This window comes from Triticum urartu, chromosome 2A (genome assembly GCF_056163025.1).
Source record: "Triticum urartu cultivar PI428250 chromosome 2A, HENAU_Tu73, whole genome shotgun sequence".
NCBI lineage: Eukaryota > Viridiplantae > Streptophyta > Magnoliopsida > Poales > Poaceae > Triticum > Triticum urartu.
The window spans coordinates 67,776,170-67,800,874 of NC_141874.1; the positions used below are offsets into that span (position 1 = coordinate 67,776,170).

General features: G+C 46.6%; 1 protein-coding gene across 1 annotated transcript; it reads right to left on the bottom strand.

Moving 5' to 3' along the window:
- Nucleotides 1–19,529: 19,529 nt before the first annotated feature.
- Nucleotides 19,530–21,188, bottom strand: LOC147983810 (F-box protein At1g60400-like). The gene has a single exon (XM_087540871.1). The coding sequence runs from the start codon at nt 21,186–21,188 to the stop codon at nt 19,530–19,532; it is 1,659 nt and encodes a 552-aa protein (XP_087396997.1).
- Between the last annotated feature and the right edge of the window lie 3,517 nt (nt 21,189–24,705).

The following is a 24,705-nucleotide window of genomic DNA, read 5'->3' on the forward strand; positions in this document are numbered from 1 at the left end:
ATTAGCTATTGCCGTATTTTATGAAATCTGGCAAATGGATAAACAAAATTGCATTCCTTAATAGGATTTATTAAAGAAGAGTTGTATATGATGCAATCAGAAAGTTTTGTCGATCCTAAAGGTACTAACAAAATATGCAAGCTCCAGCGATCCATCTATGGACTGGTGCAAGCATCTCGGAGTTGGAATATACGCTTTGATAAGTTGATCAAAGCATATAGTTTTATACAGACTTGCGGTGAAGCCTGTATTTACAAGAAAGTGAGTGGGAGCACTACAGCATTTCTGATAAGTATATGTATGACATATTGTTGATCGGAGATGATGTAGAACTATTCTGCAAAGCATAAAGGAATGTTTGAAAGGAGTTTTTTTTTTCAAAGAAAGACCTCGGTGAAGCTGCTTACATATTGAGCATCAAGATCTATACAGATAGATCAAGGCGCTTGATAAGTTTTTCAATGAGTACATACCTTGACAAGATTTTGAAATAGTTCAAAATGGAACAGTCAAAGAAGGAGTTTTTGCCTGTGTTACAAGGTGTGAAGTTGAGTAAGACTCAAAACCCGACCACGGCAGAAGATAGAGAGAGAATGAAAGTCATTCCCTATGCCTCAGCCATAGGTTCTATAAAGTATGCCATGCTGTGTACCAGACCTATTGTATACCCTGCCCTGAGTTTGGCAAAGGAGTACAATAGTGATCTAGGAGTAGATCACTGGACATTGGTCAAAATTATCCTTAGTGGAATAAGGATATGTTTCTCGATTATGGAAGTGACAAAAGGTTCGTCGTAAAGGGTTACGTCGATGCAAATTTTGACACTGATCCAGATGACTCTAAATCTCAATCTGGATACATATTGAAAGTGGGAGCAATTAGCTAGAGTAGCTCTATGCAGAGCATTGTTGACATAGAAATTTGCAAAATACTTATGGATCTGAATGTGGCAGACCCGTTGACTAACTTCTCTCACAAGCAAAACATGATCACACCTCAGTATTCTTTGGGTGTTAATCACATAGCGATGTGAACTAGATTATTGACTCTAGTAAACCCTTTGGGTGTTGGTCACATGTCGATGTGAACTATGAGTGTTAATCACATGGTGATGTGAACTATTGGTATTAAATCACATGGCGATGTGAACTAGATTATTGACTCTAGTGCAAGTGGGAGACTGAAGGAAATATGCCCTAGAGGCAATAATAAAGTTATTATTTATTTCCTTATATCATGATAAATGTTTATTATTCATGCTAGAATTGTATTAACTGGAAACATAATACATGTGTGAATACATAGACAAACAGAGTGTCACTAGTATGCCTCTACTTGACGAGCTCGTTGATCAAAGATGGTTATGTTTCCTAACCATAGACATGAGTTTTCATTTGATTAACGGGATCACATCATTAGGAGAATGATGTGATTGACTTGACCCATTCCGTTAGTATAGCACTTGATTGTTTAGTTTGTTGCTATTGCTTTCTTCATGACTTATACATGTTCCTATGACTATGAGATTATGCAACTCCCGTTTACCAGAGGAACACTTTGTGTGCTACCAAACGTCACAACGTAACTGGGTGATCATAAAGGTGCTCTACAGGTGTCTCCGAAGGTACTTGTTGGGTTGGCGTATTTCGAGATTAGGATTTGTCACTCCGATTGTCGGAGAGGTATCTCTGGGCCCTCTCGGTAATGCACATCACTTAAGCCTTGCAAGCATTGCAACTAATGAGTTAGTTGCGGGATGATGTATTACGGAACGAGTAAAGAGACTTGCCGGTAACGAGATTGAACTAGGTATTGAGATATCGACGATCGAATCTCGGGCAAGTAACATACTGATGACAAAGAGAACAACGTATGTTGTTATGCGGTCTGACCGATAAAGATCTTCGTAGAATATGTGGGAGCCAATATGAGCATCCAGGTTCCGCTATTGGTTATTGACCCGAGACATGTCTCGGTCATGTCTACATAGTTCTCGAACCCGTAGGTCCGCACGCTTAAAGTTCGATGACGGTTATATTATGAGTTTATGTGTTTTGATGTACCGAAGGAGTTCGGAGTCCCGGATGAGATCGGGGACATGACGAGGAGTCTCGAAATGGTCGAGACGTAAAGATCGATATATTGGACGACTATATTAGGATCATCTGAAAGGTTCTTAGTGATTCATGTATTTTCGGGAGTACCTGGGAGTTACGGGAATTCGTATTGGGCCTTAATGGGCCATACGGGAAAGGAGAGAAAGGCCTCAAAGGGTGGCCGCACCACTCCCCATGGGCTGGTCCGAATTGGACTAGGGAGGGGGGGCGCCCCCTTCCTTCCTTCTCCTTTTCCCGTCCCTTTCCTTCCCTCCTACTCCTACTACTTGGAAGGGCTCCTAGTTCTACTAGGAAAGGGGGAATCCTACTCCCGGTGGGAGTAGGACTCCCCTAGGGCGCGCCATAGAGAGCGCCGGCCCTTCCCCTCCTCCACTCCTTTATATACGGGGGCAGGGGGCACCCCAAAGGCGCAACAATTGATCTCTTAGCCGTGTGCGGTGCCCCTCTCCACCATAATCCACCTCGGTCATATCGTAGCGGTGCTTAGGCGAAGCCCTGCGTCGGTAGAACATCATCATCGTCACCACACCGTCGTGCTGACGGAACTCTCCCTCAAAGCTCGGCTGGATCGGAGTTCGAGGGACATCATCGAGTTGAACGTGTGCAGAACTCAGAGGTGCCGTGCGTTCGGTACTTGATCGGTCGGATCGTGAAGACGTACGACTACATCAACCGCGTTGTGCTAACGCTTCCGCTTTCGGTCTACAAGGGTACGTGGACAACACTCTCCCCTCTCGTTTCTATGCATCACCATGATCTTGTGTGTCCGTAGGATTTTTTTTGAAATTACTACGTTCCCCAACAGACACATAGGCAAAACTGATGAGATGGCGCCTAGTCATCGCAATCCACCACAATTTACAAGGCTATGACCATCTATATTGATCGTTAATAACTAGAAATAAGGCAACGGACTAGCGCTGTTTGCTTTATGAGCATTTCGTGTAAGGAAATTACGACTTTTCTGACCAAAATGGTCGCAATGGTTTAGGGTTTAGAGCCCCCCAAACAGTTTTTGACCAATTGGTCTCAAATGGTCATAGTCTATGACCAATTCTTTCAGGGTCATTGCCAGAAGGTCACTAGTTGACATATTTATTGTAGTGGCGGAGGCAACAGATAGAGTTGCATATAGTCTACTAGGTAGTTAGCCAGGTCAACATACGAAGTTGCACATCTCACAGGCAAGGACAGTTGAATGGTAAAGAAATGACATTCATGAGGGTAGTGAAAATTTACATATAAACAAAGTGCTAAAGTTGCAAATCTCACTAGCAGGGGTGGTTTGGGCCGTGTGCTAGCAGGGAAACTACACATCCATGGGGATACGAGAGAAAATTGCAAATCATTGTTAGACGGTTGGCCGTGGCAGTATCCGAAATTGCACATCCACTGTTAGGCAGTTGGCCGATGCAGCAAACAGTGAAGCACATCCACGGGCAGGGAAAAGTTGCACATCAACTACTGTGCAGTTGGTCTGGGCAACAGACGAAGTTCACATCTCATTGGAAGGAGGTGGTTTGGGGGTGAAGATACCATCATTGAAAACTGCGCGTTTACGGTATAGGAGAAAAGTTGCACATCCCTGTCAGATAGTTGCATATCGAAGCCTAGGCAGTTGCACAAAACAGAAAGAAAATTACACAATTTTTTTTTGTCAAAACATACCCATGCGGGATCTAGTTTCGAAGAGCACGCTGCGAGAGTTCCTAAAGTGAAAACGGATCTTAATTTCGATGCGTGGTTTCAAAGTTCTGATTTTTTAAAAATTTGACAACCCGAATTAAATGTGTCCACATCTGTTCACATGGGATCTTTACAATTACTTTTTATTATCCTGTTCAGACATGTTCACACACATTCACTTTTCCTAATATGGATTAGGGGGACAAATTATTTCCTTTTTTAGCCGACCACTGCGGAGCGCTAGCGGGCAACCGGCCACCCGCTAGACGCGTCCAAACCATCTAACGGCTCCCCAGCTACCAGAGTGCTCTGCCCGATGGCATTGCGTCACCTACATGGTACATCTATACTTTTCTTTTGTACTCCCTTCATTTGAAAATACTTGTTAGAGAAATGTGTGTTCCGGCTTCCTGTTAAAGTGGTTGGTCACACATAAGCCCGGGCACAAAAACTGAAGACCGAAGTAATATCGGTCATCAAAACTAGAAGCCCAATTAGTTTTGGTTGGATTGGTCTTCTACCGAATAACCCATATACACCGAATTAGCACAATTCTTTGAATGTTTATGGCACAGTTAGCGCAATCCCTGGTCTGTTGTGAATGTTTATGGCACAGTTCTGATAATTTACACCTACTACATACACATGTTTAAACTACAATTTTGGTTGCATATATACACCAGTTACACATATTTGTTGTCTGAATTCTACTTGCATACACATATACTATAATCTACACAAATTTGAGTTGTAGCATAAAATCTGATATGTTTGAACAGAACACCATCCAATAAAGACTGAAAACTAAATAACGGAGAACTGAGAAGACTGAATAAATTCAGTGATAAATTATGGAAGACCAAAAATACCGGACTGAGCAAAATGAAAAGATCGATATTGGGTACATTTTAAACTACAACAACATAGCTCACACTCTGAAGACTGAAAAACCTCGTGTGACCGGCAGGTTCTTCCTTCGGAACAAATCAGCTCTCCATCTTGCAACGTTTTTGTGAAGATGCTCCGTCCAAAATTGTGTGCCATCGTTGATCCTCATCTCCTTGAGAACCATGGCGTTCTCCACGAGGAACTTGGCAAGCTGGACAGGGAAACAGTTGACCTCATTGGCCTCAAATCGCAACGTCACCTTGCTCAAACAACTTAAGGTGCAGCTGCTCAAGGCGGCGAGCTCTGAGATCTTGTAGGAATCTTTGATGCTGTTACCACCTTGCACGTAAGCCATGGAGGCGAGCTTGTTGAATCGGTCCATGGATACGGCGAAGGCCCCTCCAGGTGGATCATTCTTTGACTGCCGGTGGTGTTGGTCCGGCTTCATTTTCAACCTAAGCCGGAGTTCAGACATGGCCGGGCAAGAGCCGAGCAGCCTTGCCATTGCCAATTGCGTGTCGTCGTTTTCCAGGTGCTCGTATTTCCCCGTTAGGTCGAGCAGTTTGAGAGCATCTCCAACAGGCGCGTCAAATTAGTGCCGCGCCGCAAAATCCTCTCTTTTAGCGCGTGCAATCGGAATAGCTGCTCCAGCAGGCGCGCGAAAACCGCGCGCGTGGCATACGTAGTCCAGCGCGCGGGCCGAAACGCAATCGCGCGCCGCTTATTTGCTGCGCCCGCTCCCGCGCGCTGGACTCTCGCGCGCTCGCTCGCACCTCCCACCCCCGCCCCTCCAGCCGCGCCGCCGCCGCCAACCGCGCCACCCGGCGACCGTTCCGGCGCTTCCCCGGCCTATCCCCGCCCCGCGCGCGCTTTCTCCGGCCCCCCTCTAGGCCCGCCGCCCCGCGCGCGTGCTGGTCCGCCGACGAACAGCGCCCGCGCGCTCGCTGCCGCTCGGCGCCCGCTAGGTGTTCGACAAAACGCCTAGAAGGTATGTATTGCTCAAAAGCCATGAATTTCGTGCATGTTGAGTGTAGTTTTTTATTTATACCATAGTATTCAACATTGTAGATGAGTTCGTCGTATGATTCTTCCGAAGAAGAATTTGATATGGAAGAGGAGGAGGATCTTGCAATGATCCTAGCTATGCATATTAATAAAAAACCGAAACACGGTGGTTCGGTTATGGGTCGGCAAAAAATTTGGAGGGACAGGATCAACGCCCACAACAGATTGATCAGGCATTATTTTGCGGAGAATCCCACATACCCCGAGTCGTATTTTTGTCGCCGGTTTAGGATGAGCACCGAGTTGTTCAGGCGCATTGCAGAGAAACTAGCGAGCCATGACAGCTTTTTTCAGCAAAGGAGGAATGCCGTCGGAGAGCTCGGGCATAACACCTTTCAGAAGGTGACAGCCGCTTTGCGTATGTTGGCATACGGTATACAGGCTGATCTAGTTGATGATCACTTGGCTATGGGTGAGAGCCAAGCCATCATGTGTGTCAAGCGCTTCGTTGTCGGAATTGTGCAAGTGTTTGGCGAGGAGTATTTGAGATCTCCCAACGCTGAAGACGTCGCAAGGCTTTTAGCGATGAACAAAGCTCGCGGCTTTCCTGGTATGCTTGGCTCAATAGATTTCATGCATTGGACTTGGGAAGAATTGTCCAAAGGCATGGCATGGGCAATTCCACGGCCAAAAAAAGGGTTTCACTATAATCCTTGAAGCGGTGGCCGATCAAGAGACTTGGATTTGGCATGCATTGTTTGGAATGTCTGGATCTTTGAATGACATCAATGTTGTCAACCGGTCACCACTGATGAGTAAGATTGCAAACGGGGAGTTGCCACCGGTGCAGTTTGTAGCAAATGGCCGTACATACAACTATGGCTATTATCTAGTGGATGGCATCTATCCAAAGTGGCAAACCTTTGTCAAGCCGTTGAAAAAGCCAGAAGGTAAGAAAAATCTTGATTTCCACAATGCTTAGGCGGCGGCTAGAAAAGATGTGGAGAGAGATTTTGGGATTTTGCAAGCCCAATTTGCTATTGTGAGAGGACCGGCTAGATTTTGGGATCAAAAGATGCTTTGGTACATAATGCACGCTTGTGTGATCATGCACAACATGATCATCGAGAATGAGCTTGGCCAAGATGTAGACTACTCTCATTATGAGCTCTTGGAATATCCCGTGCGAGTGCGACGAAGGGCTGAAAGGGTGGCCCGTTTTGTTGTCTCCTATCATGCCATTCGACGTCCTGCAGCGCATAATGATCTTCAGAAGGATCTCATTGAGAAGTGGTGGGCATGGAATGGACGACAAAGAGCATCATGATTTGTGCGTTCGTTATTGTATTGTTGAACTATTTGTTGTGTTTAATTGCACTATTTGTTGTATTGAACGATAAACTGTTTGTTTGAGTTGTAACAAACGAAATTGAACTATTTATTTTTGTTTGTTTTTGATTTTTTTGCTTTTGCTTTTGAATGCATATGTTGTTTGTGCGAGTCGCGCGCGCTGCATTTTAACGCGGCTGCTGGAGCCAGCGCTACGCGCCGCGCCAAACCAGGCGATGCGCGCGTGGCATACGTGTTTTTTGCGCGCGGCGCGACCGGCGCCTGTTGGAGATGCTCTGAGGTTGGGGAACGTAGGCAGGGCCACGTCGCCTGCGGTGATTTCCTCGATGCAGTGGATGCTCAGCGTCAAGGCCCTCGTGCTGGAGAAGCTTCTGATCATGCGCGACGTGGGCTCATAGTGTTTGACGATGATTACCTGGTGATAATTATCATAGCGAGTGACGTCGAGGTTGACTCATCGGAGTTCCGGGGCGGGTGATGTCAGTGAGATCTCGACGGGGAGTCCATCGTAGCTGAAGGATCACAGAATCAGCATGTCAAGCTTGATGCCTCGGTTAGCCAAAGCCTCGTCATCCACCTCGCAGCCCCTGGTGTTGAGCACCAAGTCGGTGATCGTCGCGCACCGGAGACGGAATCGATGTCCAAAACCTTTCTGCCTGGAGTCCACGTTGTGCTTGACGTTCACCATCACGAGTGTGGTGAGCACCGTCATGGCGTCGAGCACGACCTGGAGAAAACCCCCTAAGACAAAGCATCGCTCCAGCCGCAGATCCGTCAGCCGCGGGAGGGCCAGACCCGAGGACGGTACCGCCGACCTCGACGTCGGTGGATCGAGCTTGCAGTACTTGAGGTCCAACACCCGGAGCGTAGTGGCGGCGCCAGAGAGGAGCTCGAGCCGCGGGCGGTGATGAAAGCCGTATTCCTTGTAGTGGAGGTGGAGTTCTTCGAGTTCGGATGCGGCCGGGTGGGCGAGGGCGAGGCCGCAGACCCTGTCGTCGTCGTCGGCCTGCCCGACGTTGTCTTTGAGCATTTAGTACGGTTTGGCGGCGCGGTAGGCAGCTTCATCCAAGGAGAACGTGAGTCTTGAGGCGCGTGCTGGGGTCGAGGCCGCAGCAACGGTGATGGCGGTCGAGGCGGCGGAAGACGGCGAGGGCGGCCTCGCCGTCGTGCAAGAACCCCTCAGTCATGGTTGTAGAGTAGGCGCGGCCGCATTTACCTTCGGCGGCCACTAGTAGAAAAAGGGGCTTTGGTCCAGCCAGAAAAGAGCATTAATCCCGGTTGCATTACGAACCGGGACTAATGTGAGCATTAGTCCCGGTTCAAGCGGCGAGGGCACCATACAGGCATTACTCCCGGGTCAAATGGGACCTTTAGTCCCGGTTCGTGGCACGAACCAGTACTAAAGGGTGCGATGCCCATTAGTACCGGTTCGTGGCATGAACCGGTACTAAAGGTTAGACCTTTAGTACCGGTTCGTGCCACGAACCGGTACTAATGGTGCAATTTTCAAATCCTACCCTCCCGGTGCATCACCTTTTCAGTTTTGTAAAAAACAAAAGAAAATGATAGAAACTTCAAAATTTAAAATCCTTCGAGAGGTAGTTATGTTACTACATCTACTAGTTAGGAAATTTAAAAACTTAAATTTGGACATGTTTTGCAAAAAATGTAGGGAAAATGTAAAACGGCTATAACTTTTGCATACGATGTCGGAAAAAACGTATAATATATCAAAATGTTCGGAACAAAAATCCACATCCGATGAAGACCGCCTACGGCCTGTTTGCAAATTTTTAGAATCCTCAAATTCTAAAAGAAAAAAAGTTATGCTCAAATTTCAGTTTTTTTTGAATTTTTGTTATATCTGGTCAAACTACTTATTTAAGAAGTATTAGTGTTACTAAATAATTATTCAAGAATATTAGTGTTACTAAATAATTATTTTAGTTTTTTTAAATTTTGGTCAACTATGGTCAAACTACTTATTCAAGAAATATTAGTGTTACTAAATAATTATTGATTTTTAGAACAATAGTTTCAAATTCAAACAGTGAAATGTGTGACTTCATGCTCAAGCTAAATTCCTGAGGGTTAATAGGATTGTCATCTTACTATTGTCAGGAAAACAACAAGTGCAGACTTGGAAACGAGGGAGAATAGAACCCGGAAGTTAAGCGTGATCAGGTTAGAGTAGTGAGAGGATGGGTGACCGTTCGGGAAGTTAGATGATTTGGAATGATGAGGGTTGATTAGAGATTAAAGGTTAAGTTGAGCAGTGATGAGGGGTGATTAGAGATTAGATGTTAAAATAATTTAGAAATTTAAATTTCAAAAAAAAAATTCAAATTTTTTTTAAAAAAATTATAAAATATTTTTTAGTACCGGTTGGTGTTACCAACCGGGACTAAAGGTGGACCTCCAGGCAACGGCCACGTGGAGGGCCTTTAGTCCCGGTTCCAGTTAGAACCGGATCTTACCAGCTATCTGCCTATCTGGAATTATGGAGTCCGTTAGGTTTTTTAAGGGATATACTCCTATGCAGGCTGTTTGTAATTGGATCTTTTGAGCGATATAACTGGACCTGTAATTGGATTACTACGTGAATACAAATAGGAAATTTAATATGATAATTGGAATTTTTAGGCTGAAATAATACCTTTTTTCCGAACGGTTAAGATAACCGCAGAACTAGCGTAGAAAACGTGAGAGCGTTGACCTTCAATAAAAAATTTCAGCCAAAATACATAGCAGCTATATGTATGTATGAAACCAAATTGACACGTTACCTTTTATTGGATTATATATGTACCTTTCTAAAGTAAGCTCGGTCTTTCGGAGATGCTGATAGGGGTAGGGTGTGGCTAGCTTTGTCTATTGAGGACGTCACAACAATCCCATCTCTGGCTCGGCGCTATGCCTTATACCGCCTAAACACATCCGACTGGCCCAAAATGTTATCGGTGTGGCTAGCTCTTAGATGAGTTAATTATGTCTTATCTAGGTGACATCGATACATATTGTTTTGTTTTTTCCCATCTTATTTCATTTTTATTTTTGTTTCTTGCTTCATTTTAGTGTATATGAGTTTCTCAATCATTATGTGAGTTTTTCAATCATATTTATATTTTAAAAACATAAATGTAGTTGTGCTCATCTGGATGCGTCAAACGGCGGCTGCATGTCGCCAATGGATATGTAGTTGCACATATTCAGAGGACGTGTAACTGAAGTTGCGCACTGCTGCACGAGTGTGCAATAATGGTTGCGTTCAGGCGATGGACATGCAGTTGCACATAACAAATGGACGTGTGCAACTTCAGTTCCACATGGCGGACGGACATGCAATTGCACACTCTGGCGGACATGCAACTATAATTGTGTGTGGATATGAAGGATATGCAAATATAGGCATGCGCGGATGTACGGACGCGCAACTGTTGTCGCATGTGACTGGACGGGCGTGTTAATGAAGTTGTGTGGCTAGCGTGTAAGTGTAGTAGTGTGGAGTATGAAATACAAAAAACAAAACTAATCAAACCGACATAGAAGAAAAGAAAAAATCCACACAAATCTCTGCATAAAATAAGTGGCATAGGAGTTTAGGTGAGAGTCAGTTAGTTTTCAACTAAATGAGAATTGACAAATCAGTTTTTTTATTTCAATCTACTGGAGAATAGCTAATGCGACCAAATGTAAACATAACCCAAAATTTACCCGTAGACAAATTATATGCTTTAGAAAGGAAATGATATAACCCGACATACAAAAGCTCACCATACAAAAAAATGATGGAAGAGAAATGATATAGACATGCGACATGCCAATTTGCAATCGAATGTCCAGAAATTCAAATAAATGCAGAAAGAATTCAGTCAACTCAAAGTTCAACACGAATCACAGTGCGACATCTAGCGACAAAAAAGAGTGAAGCAAATTGAAATTAGTATGTGGGCTGATCAAATTTTACTCGGTAGCTGTAGATATAAAGGCCGGTTTCAGCCTTGTCTGGATCCGTGCCGCGAGACATGGTCGCGTCCATCCCTTTCCAACACAACTATAGACGGAAAACCTCGTGACTTTTTACTCTGCTTTCGTCGATGACTTGCATTTGGGATTTGAGATGAAGAATGCAGATTCTGTTTCATAAGAAAAGATGCAGGAGTAGAACCCAAACATGTGGTGTGCTGATGGATCCCAGTGTTAACGTACATATGTGTAACTGTGGGTCGGCTCCACGGCACTAGAGACCTCCAAAACGTGTAGCCAAATGAACGCAGAACGCGGTTTGATTAGCCGTTGTCTAAGGATCGTCCCAGCAGATGTCGCTGCGTTAAGTAGTTCGTGTATGTATTATTTGGCTTTTGGCACTAGTGCCCAGAGGCGGAGGACGAAAAAAAATTAAAGTGTGGCGAAGTCTTAAGAAAAGAAATTTTTTTATGCAAACTGAAAGAGTCAATACATACTACAAACGAAAAATAACCTAAAACATATCCATAATGAAGCGCAACTCAGTCTTGATGATTTTTATTGACAGTGAATGGACACTTTCAACTGTTGCGGTCGCTACAGATTGTAGCGATGCCAACTCAATAAGACGATAAACACTAGGAAACATGACACGCCTATCAAATTCAACCATCATTTTAGCTAGACTTACAACATCATGACAAGCTCTCACGTCTTCAATGCTTGGATTTGATTTTGAGTTGCTGCCACTACCAATTACTTCAAAATGCCTTGTCAAATCTGCAATCCACATCATCAATTTGTCACTAAAATCTGATTGGATTCAAGTTGTTGTTAACAATTGCTACAAAATTTTAGAGAGATGAGAAATACATGCTGCTGTCGCCGCCGCCGCTGGAGCTTGCTGGAGCCCTGGAGCCGCTGCTGGAGCTTGCTGCGGCCGCTCTCTAAAGCCCCCAGCGTATCCTACCCCGTCACCAGTCACCCGCCTGGTCCTCGCGACCTAACCAGCCGCCGTCGCTGAGCTAGCTTCTTAGGGTTCATCGCTTGCGTGTGCGTCGTGTGGGTGGGCTGGGCGCTCGATGGAATCGAGCTCGACCGCTTCCTGATCCAACTCATGCATGTGTGTCGGCCCATCAGGCCAGCGGCCTCTTTACCTGTTTTGTGGCTGCACTCGAACGACGATATATGCGTATGTTTTTTTTAGCATCAGTACAGACACAAGCGCTCATATACACGCGCATACACTCATCCCTATGAATGCACACACGCACACCCTACCCCTATGAGCACCTCCGAGAGACTGAGCCGGCATATCATCTTGAGATTTACGAAGTCACCGTAGGCGCCTCATCATCGACGGGAACATCTCCTCCCACTGAAAGCGCATCACCGGAAATCCTAAAATAAATTCAGGAATAATGCGAGCATCAGAATTTGAACCCTGATGGGTTGGGAATACCACTGTCCACCTAACCAACTCAACCACAGGTTGATTCGCACGATATATGCGTATGTATAAATGTTTTTTTGTCCAGAATCAAGGTATGGCAGCTGCCATACCTTGTCCACCGGAGGCCTCCGCCAGTGCCCACCACTATGCATCCTGATGCCAAGCTACATGCTGATCGGATGCTAAATTGGGCTGGACATTAAAAAAAGTATTTTCTTATTCCTTAACTTTCTCAAAAGTATAAAAATGGTTCATCAACTTTAAAACCAACAAAACTTAGTCCCTCAACTTTTTAAACCGGACAACTTTAGTTCCTCGTACCGCTTTAGGTGGTTTCAATGATGACATGGCATGCTTTTGACTCTAGTGTTTTGAGTTAATTGTCACCTCATCTCTCTCTCTCTCTCTCTCCTCATCTTTGTTTGTTTTCCCATGCAATGGGAATTTCCTCGAATAGTTGATGTGCACATTTGGGGGCTCCTTCCGCCTGCACTCGTCGGTCTCCTCCTGTTGTCGCCGCCTTAGAGCAGAAGATTGAAGAGACATGGAGAGTTAGGAGGAGCTGGCAGGTAGCAGGGCCGGGAAGACGAGGTGTGGCGAGGCCAACACAGGGTCGTGGTGGAGCTGTGCGTGTGGCCAGCAACGCGGAGGCACGCGGACGGTGAGATTTTCGGGTACCTCCCCTCCCCTAGCAGTGGACACCTTGACTCCTTGAGGCGGCGCTACAGATCGCGAGTGCGCGGCTGGAGGAGAATGACTTGGACGTGGAGGACCTTCATGGCTCCCTCCTATGTGTTCGAATTTGAATAACCGCGGCTCCTCGCTCAGCTACGATGTGAGCATACCCAGCGTGATGCTCACGCTTAGCCTGGATTTTGCCATTAAGAAGCTCATGCAGGAGTGCGGTGCATGCCAGCTGCTCGCATGCATCAGGCAATGCCGAGACGGTGCCAGAAGGCATGGCATAGTCCAGCGGCAGCGGAGCACGGCGGGGCTGCAGCGGCAAGCCTGCAACATGTATCAGCATGCAGTGGTGACGCAAATGGTGAGCAGCCGCGGGGCTGGCGGCGTTTGTGCCAGCGACACACGTAGCGAGCAGTACCGATGTGCAGGGACGAAACTAGAAAAAAGATGGTGCTAGAGTGGACAAAGCTTGACACCAGTGCCCATTTTTTCTGGAGTAATTGACAAAAAACTACCACATTTCATGTATCCGTCCCACAGAATTACCATATTTTGAAAATTGACCAAAATCTCCAGATTAGTGCTAATTTCGTGACAAAAAACTACCAGGTCAAGTTGATGACCGTTTTTGTGATTTTAAACCTGTTTATGACATATGGGACCGGCAGCAAAGTCAACTCTGTTTATTTTGACCGTCAAATTAACCATTATGACAGGTGGGACCCACACGTCATCATCAACCTTCTTCTTCCTCCCCTCCTCTCTCTCTTTGGCATTTCAACAAACACCTCTTGTGCATGAGACGGAAACTGGGGTGCTCCGGCCGCCTGCTCGCTTTACACCACGTCGGACCACAGCACGAGCGCCATGTGGACTAGCTCCGGTCGGCTCTGCCTCGCACTGCACGGCGGCAGCCTTCGCTCCACCGTGGCCACCGCGCCATCGTCGACCCGCCGGACGACGACGCCGCCTCGGCCGCCGCCGTGGCCCGACTCGCCGCGGCCAACCCTTCCATCGCCTTCCGCCTCCTCCCGGTCCGTCCCAGCCCGGACCCCGTCACGCACCCGGTCAGGCGCGCCCACGACACGCTCCGCCTCGCCAACCCCGCGCTCCGGGCCTTCCTGCGAGCGCTGCTGGCCCCCGCCGACGCACTCCTCGGCGGCGCAGCTGAAGTAGATTGCTCGCGGGCTAGAGAGCTCCGGGCACCGGTTCCTGTGGGTGGCGAGGAGCCCGCCGGAGGAACAGAGGGAGTTCCCCGAGCCGGACCTCGAGCGGCTGCTCCCGGCTGGCTTCCTGGAGAAGACGAGAGGCAGGGGCATGGTGGAGGAAGAAGGTGATGCTGACGTGTGGGTCCACCTGTCGTAACGGTCAACTTAACGGTAAAAAATAAACGGAGTTGACTTTCCCGCCACGTCAGCCCCGACGGGTGGGCCAACTCTGTCAGAAAGGGGTTTAAAACGGTTAAATCGGTCTTCAACTCGGCCTGGTAGTTTTTTGTCACGAAATTAGCACTAATCTGAAGTTTTTTGGTCAGTTTTTAAAATGTGGTAGTTCTGTGGGACGGATACGTGAAATGTGGTAGTTTTTTTGTCAATTACTCTAGAAAAAATGGGCACTGGTGTCAAGCTTTGTCCAGTCTAGCACAACCTATAGCGGTGCAGCACACGTAATGTTAGAGAGCGGCACGAAGAGCAAAAACATGCGATGATCCAACAATATTATCATTACATAAAGAATGTCATACCAAGCACGCGCTGACTGAAGTCGTATAGCCACTTCTTGACATAGTCAGAAAATAATAAGCAAAATGATGACTTCAAGATTTTTAGTTGTTTCTTCCTGAAAAGAATGAACGAAACAACATATTATATTTACAACAATGGTACAAAACAAGTAATACAGAAAATAAACATCATTAAGCAAAATATAATGTGACATGGGGCTCATATTTTATAACTTTCCTTCTCGATCTTTTATCTTCTTAAATAGATCCATCACAATATTATTCATAATTCTAGAAAATATATCCTTCTTCACGTAGAAAATCAGGCAATCACTCATGAACTCGTCACCCACATGAGTATCTAGTATGCCTTTCTTATTCCAATTAGAGAAACCGTTAACAACAAATGCATCATTACCATCTTGGTCGTTGATGCAATCTATGAAAGTATGAATAGATAGCAACACAAAAAAAATGCCTTATGCACATTACCACTCTAGGCAATGATAGTCTTTAAACCATTCTAGATTATTTTTTTGCTCAAATCCTACTATGGTCTTCTGCGGATATTTAAAGACTTCTTGTGGCATGTAAAGTCCTCTAGTTAAATATCTCCATCTAATCTCGTCTTGCTTCTTATGATTCTTAGCGTACTATGATATTCTTTTTCGATCAGCTGGATCGGGAGGAAGATCATCTAAATTTATTTCAGCTGGACTAATAATACAAACACTTGATATATGACCATTATCTTGCCTAAGTCTAAGTGGCCTTGAAGTCCCTGCTGCATCTGATGGTAGTGGCCGTTTAACAAAAATCTGTCCATAACCTCCTAGTTGTACACGAATCAAGGAAGAGAACAGCAAAATTTTCAAATTAGTTCGGTAGCGAAATTTAGTCTGAAGACTAAATCTAATACACACGTGCGTCACGAGGCATACCTGAGAAGAATCCATCTAGGCTTGGTGGATTGGCGCCAGGTTATGCCGCACAATCGTGCAACAGATTAGACCAAAATCCCGCTGATTTGGCGGCTCGTCTCTCTGTAATTTCACCAGAGACCAGTATGGAATTATCATATGGATATGGGGGATTGGGGAATTAGGGATTGAGAGGAGGCGATGAGACGAAGAGATGTAGACTCACGCATGCACCAGCGTATAAGAAATTAGGAATTAGGAACGACTGCTCTTGGGCCGTGTGCAAGTATTACATAATGGGTATTCGGGCTCATGGGTATTTACGGCTATGTGTGCAGCGGCATGTGAAATTTGAGAGCAACTAGTTAATGAGCGCTTCTTCGGGAGCCTCACAACAATCAACGCCACTTGGCGCGCTCTCAGCCATTCGCCACGTGTCGCGCTCTGGACGCTCCCTTCGGATTTTTTTTATTTTTTCGCATGCGTTTTCAGCTTTTTAAATGGTTTTTTCCGACATTTTGGTTTTCCCCGGTCTTTCTTAGCTTTTCAATCAAAAAATTTTTTGATTTTTTTGCGCGAAAAAACGCGTTTTTTTCCTTTCGCGAAAGTCACGGCCGTGCCTTTCGGGAATGAAAAAAACCGCGTTTTCGTTTTTTTTTCTTTCGCGAGAGTCACGGTTTTGCTTCCGCGAGAGGCACGGTTGTGCTTTCGCGAGAGTCACGGCCGTGCCTCTCGAAAAGGTAAAAGCAAAACGCGTTTTCTGTTTTTTTTCTTTCATGAGAGTCACAGTTTTGCTTCCGCGAGAGGCACAGTTGTGCTTACGCGAAAGTCACGGCCGTGCCTCTCAGAAAGGGAAAAAAATACGCGTTTCTGTTTTTTTTTCTTTCGCGAGAGTCACGATTTTGCTTTCGCGAGAGGCACGGTTGTGCTTTCGCGAGAGTCACGGCCGTGCCTCTCGGAAACGAAAAAAACGCATTTTCTGTTTTTTTTCCTTTCACGAGAGTCACGGTTTTGCTTCCACGAGAGGTATGGTTGTCATTTCGTGAGAGGCACGGGCGTGCCTCTTTCGAAAAGGGAAAAAAACCATGCTCCTGGTTCGGTTTTTTCACCCGGTTTTTTGTCCGTTATTTTCGTGAAAAAAAAGTTTGTCAAACCCTATCAACATGTGATCTAGTTTTGAAAATCTCGACGCGAGGAATCCAATGATGAAAACAGTTTGAGATTTGAACGCACGGTTTAAGAGATAAAACGTTTTGAATAAACAGGTCTACGAAAAAAGGGAAAACTCCCGGGTTGCGACAAGTGGCGCGTTGCATGTGCGCCACTTGTCGCGATCTTGGAAAGTGGAGTGTTCTTTGCAACGAGTACTTCTTAATTAGTGATTTCGGTGAAATTTGGTGGAACGATCACATATTTGTTAGTGACTTTGGGCTTCTATGGCTGGGCTGGAACTAGGCTGAGCCTTTTGCTTCTATACGGACGGGTGGCTGGGCTGGGGTCAATCGTGTTTTCTGGCTGCGGTCAAAGACAAATCTTTTTGACAAGATTAGTTTGGGGTTGCGATCGGCACTGGTGTCATTTGACACCAGTCCTTGTACGTGAGCTCCGTCCCTGCCGATGTGCAGCGGGCACGATAAGTGGTAGCTCAGTCCTGGGTAGACGCGGCGACCATTGGACGCCGGAGTGCAGCTGGACCAGCAAGCACGAACGGGGTATACATGAGATGGTAATGGAGTTGCAACGTGGTTGCTCGGCATGCTCAAAGAGGACTCGGCCAGGGGCAGTGGACGGCGCTAGCGAGCATGGCCTTCAGCGCCTGGCAGGCTCCAATTCATCAACCGAAACCACCCGAGTCAGTTAAAATCATGCTACGTGAGCAAGCAGCAGCCCCCCCCCCCCCCCCCCCCCCCCCCCCCCGCGGCTCCCGTCTCGTCCCCAGCGGGCGACCCGGGGTGAGTAGGGTTTCCCCCCGCCGCCGCCACCCCTCCCTACATCTCCTCCCCTCGCCGCCACCTGAGGGACGCCTGGCAAGCCCCGGCGGCTGCCGATGAAGGTGGCGGCGAGGCCTCTCGTCGCTTCGTTCCCGCGCGAAGGACCCCGGTCACCGGGGTGGCGGCCCCGGACGGCGAGGCGGCGCAGCCTCTGCGACAGGCGGCGTGCGCGGGATGTGACGGCCGGCGTCCTCGGCTGCTCGGGCGGCGCGGATCCGGCGGGTGGTGGTCGTGGCGCGGTCTTCTTCCGCTCCAGATCTGAAGGTCGAGCTGCTCCTCCTCCTCTGCTCACTCCTCCCCTCCGGTTGTGTCCGATCTGCAGCTTTAGCTGCCAGTTCCGGTGCTGGCGGGCTGCCGGTGGCATATCCCGAGTCCGGGGGAAACCCTTGGTCGGATCTCCGACCACGACGGTGAGGGCGCGTGCGCGCATCGCCTTTTCTCCTTCGAGGCACCGTTGAGGTCTCCTGTATCCATCCCCGTCCCAGATCCCGGGTGAAAGCCCAAAACTCGTCTCGGGTTGGGCGGTGGCGGCGTCCTGCACGTCGTTCCCTCCTTGGAGGCGCCGCCTTGGGTTTGTCTGGTTCTCCGGGTGAGTGGTGCCGAGGTAGGAGAGCGCTCGTCGGCTGCGAGTCCAAGCAGAGGCTTCCCAAGCTCCTTGGGTCTTTGCAGCTTGTTTCTTCAACAATCCTCCCAGTGGTTTTCCTTCTGCTCTTGGTGGCCCCGGGCAGATGGCAGTGCAGCTACTGGTGTGCCTTCGGCGTGGTGAGGACTGTGAGCTATGCCTGCTCTGGGTTTCGACCGGCACCTGCTCTTGCTCTCGGGTGAGCGCCCAACGACCCGACGGTGCGGCGCCTTCGAGCCTAGGCGAGAGGATTGGGGTCTTCTTCGGCGTTGGAAGACAGGTTTCGTGATCCCAATCCCACGATCCGGCTGCGCGCAGCTTCTTGCAGGCCTTTGGCTGATCCTTGACGCTACTCTGTTCCCTTACTCGTGGTGCCGATGTGCAGCGGGCTTCGATATTACTTGCAGGTCATTCATGTGTATTTCTATGTGTGCAGTAGTGTGCGTTGCGTTGTAAACTGCTCTGTCAGCTCCCTTGTATCTTTCGATCGCTCTTGCTTGGTGGCCTTGTGTAATCCTGACCGGTTGATGGCTTTGTTTAATTCAAAGTCGGGCTCCCCTTAAGCCTTCGTTCTAAAAAAAAAGATCATGCTACGTCATCAATGAAACCACCCCAAGCAATAGAAACGACTAAAGTTATCCGGTTTAAAAAGTCAAGGGACCGAGTTTTGAGAAAGTCGTGGGACGAAAAATATACTTTAAGAGAGGGAAAGAGAGCAAACCCAAATGCCAGGAGATCAAAAAATGGCTACATTGGAGACAAACATAAAAGTTGACATCGGCGTCATATGTTTGTTGCATGTGAGATTTGAAGTTGGCCACATGGATGCCCGAAGTGTTTCTCTAGTAATGAGTATATTTTGCAGTACTTAAATATTTAAGTTTTCGTTGTCAATAAAAGAAACCTTGAAGTTTCTGATTCCGAGTACTGAAACTCAGATATAATTTATGGGTAAAAAATAGAATTAAATGTGGCACAAATTGATTAACTGGGGTAAAAATATGAAAACCTTACTAAATGGGGTAATTGCTGTCACAAACATCAAACTTGTGGGTAAAAAATAGAATCAACTAAAAACTTCAATCTGGACCTCTCAAGCGCCAGAATAAAAGACAAATGCCTTGCTAATATACCCGAAAGCCACCTGCTGTGTCCGTGAGATTTCTTCTCTGGAATGAATCAGATCTCCATCTTGCAAGTTTGAGGTTAAGGTGGTCTGATGAGAACTGGTCCCCATCATCGACTTGCATCTCCTTGAGCACCATGGCGTTCTCCACAAGGAACTTGGCGAGCTGGACCTGGAAGCAGTTAACCTCCATGGCCTTGAACTTGAGCGTCACCTTTCGTAGGCTCTTCTGCAGGCAGCTGAACGCGCAGTTGTTGTTGGTCAAGGAGCCCGGGAGCTCTGAGACGCCGCCGAGCTGCACCATGTCGCGATGCGCCGAGGACATGGGGGCCAGCCTATTGAACCTTTCCATGGATTGAGCGAAGGGTCCACCGCCCATATTCCCGATCTTGCGTTCGTAGTCGTAGTCATATTCCATGTTTAGCCTAAGCCGGAGTTCGGACATCGCCGGGCAAGAGTTGAGAAGCCTCGCCATTGCTAATCCCGTGTGTTTGTTCATGTACTTGAAGCGTCCTTCTACTTCGAGGAGCTCCAGATTTGGGAACGTGGGGAGGATGACGCCGGCGACGATGTCCTCGATGCAACGGAGGCGCAGTTTCAGAGCCCTCGTGCCAGTGAAGCTTGTCAGAATGCGCGACACGGGCTCATAGTACTGTTGCACGCGATACTCGTGTCGAGAGACATCAAGGTCGACTCGTGCCAGAGCCGGCATGGGTGATGTCAGCGAGAGCTTGACGGGAAATCCCTTGTAGCGGAAGGAGCGCAGGCTCGGCATGTCGAGCTCGATGCCGGGATTGGCCCAAGGCTCGAGCTCCTCCTTGTGGGGACTGGTCTCGAGCACGAAGGTGGTGACCGTCGGGCACCGGAGACGGAGACGCGCCCTGAAACCGAGCCCACAAAATATCCACCTTGCGAGGTCCGGCTTCACCGCTGGCTTGTGGGCGACGTCCACCAGCACGAGGTTGGTGAGCGCCGGCGCGATGTCGACCACGTCCTGGAGATACCCCTCGGAGATGACGCAGTCGTGCAGTTGCAGATCCGTCAGGCGCGGGAAGTACATGCCGGTGGACGGCCCAGTTGCTGGCCGTGGATGGATGTCGCACCAGGTGAGCTCCAGCACCCGGAGAGTGGCGGCGCACGGCAGGGATGAAAGCCACGGGCGATAGCGATAATCGTCCGGCCGGCAGCGGACGCGGAGCTCTTCCAGCTCGGCCGCGGCAGGGTGGACGAGGACGACGCCGCCGACCCTGTCATGCGCCTCCTCTTTCTGCTTCTCTTTCTCGTCCATAAAGCGGTAAGGTTTGGCTCCGCTGTATGCCGATTTGTCCAGGGACAGCGTGAGGCTCTTGAGGTCCTCCGTGCCGCGGCATAGGGCGTCGAGGACCTTGACGGCGGAGGGCAAGAAGAGTGAATCGGTGTATGAGGTTCTTTGTATGTAGCCGCCATGGGCGTAGGGCTCGAGGTACTTCGTGGCACGTATGGTGGAGGCGTAGGGCTCGCTGTCCAGCCTGAGGGCGCCTGATCGGAGCCATACTGGACGCCATCGTCGCGAGAGGACGGCGGTGGATGCGCCGGTCTTGGGTGGTGTGAAGGATAGGATGTGCTGGAGCAGGTCGTCCGGGAGGGCGGACAGGCGGTCGTCCTTGGAGGCGGCCATGGACGCAAGTTGGATCAGATGTGTATGTACGTAATGTTTGGATCTCGCTAGGTTTTGTGGAGTCGGCTTGTGTTTGGGAAACGAATGCCCCTAACAGTCCGTGCAGATTTTCAGCGATTTGGGTTCAAGTTTTTTTTTTTGCGTGGGTCTATAGATTTGGGTTTAATTTATGGTTACTGAATTTTGCAAACCCTTAGCATAGACTCAGAAAAAAGAGCTAAAAATTAGCAAAAAAATAAATGACCCGCATATCCAGCGGACGTCAGATTTTAGGCATGGCAAAATAAACGTATTTATGCAATTTATGTTCGCCGAGGATGACAAGTCTAATTTGGGAGCAAGGCAAATCCACCTCAGTTTATTTTTTACCAGAAAATTATTGTGCTTGCAAACTTAATTTCCATCCTTACGCGAGTATAAACTGCCATGAAAAACGGTTCATTTGCCATGTCTAAAACTCTGACATCAAATTTTTTAGCCTTTTCCGGAAAATAAAAGATGAGCCAAACATACAATCTATAGTTCAGGTTCTATATATCTTACCTTCTTTTCTTTGTCCTCGCTCCTCACCCCGCCTCATTCGTTTTTCATTTTGCCGATTTCACTCGTTGTTTCTTGAAATCATATTAACCGACCCACATTTTCTTGGCTTTCTAAATAAAATCAGGTTTCTTTGTTAAGTCACTGGCTACTCATTCAATTGGCGACTTAAGTCCATTTTTGCACTCACTGTAATCACATTAACAATAATATTACAGGTAAATCATGATGATTATAGAAAAATTGACTCGCTCGTCCCCCCACCCTCCGTCGTGGTGCATCCACTTCCAGATCGAGTAGGAGAGGCAGCGCCGCATCCACACACCAGATCAAGCAGGGGACGCAGCGACGCTCCCAGATCCATCTCCGGCGTCCTCACGGTTGATGGCATGTCCTCATCAAGGAGGGCCGTCTCCCTACTCCACCACCGCACCACTCTTCACTCCCCCCCCCTCCCTCACCATATCTCCCAAGGCGCCATGGTACCCTTTCCTTCTCTGTTCCTCACTTCCAATCGATCTGATTTTTAATGTGATTATAATAAGTATAAAATGGACTTATAATAAGTATAAAAGTGCGAAGCGGGCTGAAATTAATGGAATAAGAAATAGCAAATATGTTGACAAAGGCCAAAAAGCTGTTACAATCAATTGGCGTGCATATCCGTTTCCAAGTTTCCAACACAACCGTAGACCGAAAACCGGTGAATTTCCCAGTTAATATGATGCTTTCGTCAATGACTTCCATTTAATTAGGGTTTGAGATGAAGAATGCAGATTGTGTTTCAAAAGAAAATATGCAGGAGCAGAATCCAGACATATGGTGTGCTGATGGATTCCGAGTGTTAACGTCACATGTGTAACTGCACTAGAGGCCTCTAACACGTGTACCATATAATATTATATATACTACTTTATCATTATAAATATGTTCATATATTATATATAACATATTTCAAAGTGAGTTACACGAAAAAATTGTAAGTTGGCTCATGATTTTTATTATATTTATGAAATATGTATATATTTATACGTAAAAAAGAGCATACTCAAAATACGATGCATATTACCTAGAAAGTAGAATATATACTATCTAAACATTCTTATATAGTACATACTATACATACATACTCTTCGATTTGATAGATACTACATAAAACATACAAAACTCAAGTGGTGGTAACTGCCACCGGTGGTAGATAAAATGTGTCCTATATATAATACAAGGAGGTTGCTCCCTGCTATAATGTTCAAAGCAATATATATATTGTTCATATAGACAGAAAATGATAATAAATAGTGCAATATCGTTTAATCTGAACAACAATATAGTCTAAGGGCATTACAGACTTTTCACTGATCATACCACACATAAGCTGAAAAAACAGGCGCTGAAAAGAATTGACTAGTTTATTGTCTAGAGCTTATTTTCACATGAGCTTATTTCTACAAAAGCTTATTTCCACAACATAGCTCAAAAGAACTGGTCCTAAACTGGGCTTGACAATTAAAAAAATGATTGATTTGAATTTCACTCTTCTCTTGCATGCGTGGAATAGATACAAAGTCAAGAAGAGAGAGGGGGAGAGAGAATTGTTTATACTAATATGTGTCAGAATCAAACCCAAGCGCCAGGAGATCAAAAAAATAATGGCTACATTGAAGAGAAACGTAAAATTTGACATCCATGTCACATGTTGGTTGTACTAGACTGGGGCGCCCATAGCGCGCCTCCTGAGGCAGACTGGTGTGGTGCCTGGTAGGTGGCCGCACTTTCAACTTCTTTTTCACGTTGTGGGAAGCACATGTACACGGGAGTGTTTTCTAAAGTTATTTTACTGTGAAAACAAGCAATATCTTAACGCTATCTAGCAGATGCTCCTCTCCATGTTGTATTGCAGTCCCGTGACTTGCCACTGCGGTTCATCTATGCATAGACTTATCATAGCTTGCCACAAAACTAGTTCAGGGTCGCTAAACTTTTAACGGTTTAAAAGTTATCAAAAAATATGAAATAAATATGGGAGCATCTCTCTAATGTAATAAGATGATCCAACAGAGGGATTGTCAAAATATGCATCTATGTGTCCTCGGCGAAAATAATAAGCATTTCAGCTCACTGCGACATTAATATATACTGAACTATTTGTTTTTTTGTCCAGGACACATATAGTCGTATTTTTTTAATCCCTCCATTGGATCATGTTATATTATAGGTGTGTTGGTTCAATATTTTTTTTTCAGAATTTTTGAAAACTTTTGCACCGTTGAAACGCTTATCTAGTTCTATGGCAAGCACTTGTAGAAAATCCTACTCTTAGACTTTGCAATGAATTTGTCCGCCTTTGCATCCACTCAAGCATCCCCATGGCCCTCCGCCGAGTCAACGCTCGACTTCATCATTGCCTGCTTGAGGGGGTGTGGAACCAGGACACCGGCGTATCGTCAACTGAGAATTCTGGATAGCCGCCCATTGTTCTTTAGATAGTTTTTGGTGTTCCTTCTGCAAGCGGAATCATGCATTTAACTACTACTCCCTCCATAAAGGAATATAATAGCGTTTAGATTACTAAAGTAGTGGTCTAAACGCTCTTATATTTCTTTACAAAGGAAGTATATTGAATTCATTAAAAAAGATCATAGCAATATACTTCATAGTAGATTACAATGATACTCTCTCCGTCTGAAAAAGTTTGTCCCTCAAATAGATTTATCTAGCACTAATGAGGACGGAGGGAGTAGCATTTAACCAACACAAAATGGAAATTTAGGGTTCTAACATGGTTAACTATGATTTGGCATTTAAATGCACATGGATCTCATCCAAACAGAGATTGTTGTGCCCCACAACCTATCTACTGAATCTCAACATCTGAACCACTCGCGGTTCATAATTTAGAAAAGCATACAAGAAAACTAACATCATCAACCATCACTATAGTTAATGCAACAAATCCCCAAGTCCAAGAAGCAAAGTG

Coding starts and splice junctions, on each gene's coding strand:
- LOC147983810 (XM_087540871.1), bottom strand. CDS start 21,188: ATGGCCGCCTCCAAGGACGACCGCCTGTCCGCCCTCCCGGACGACCTG.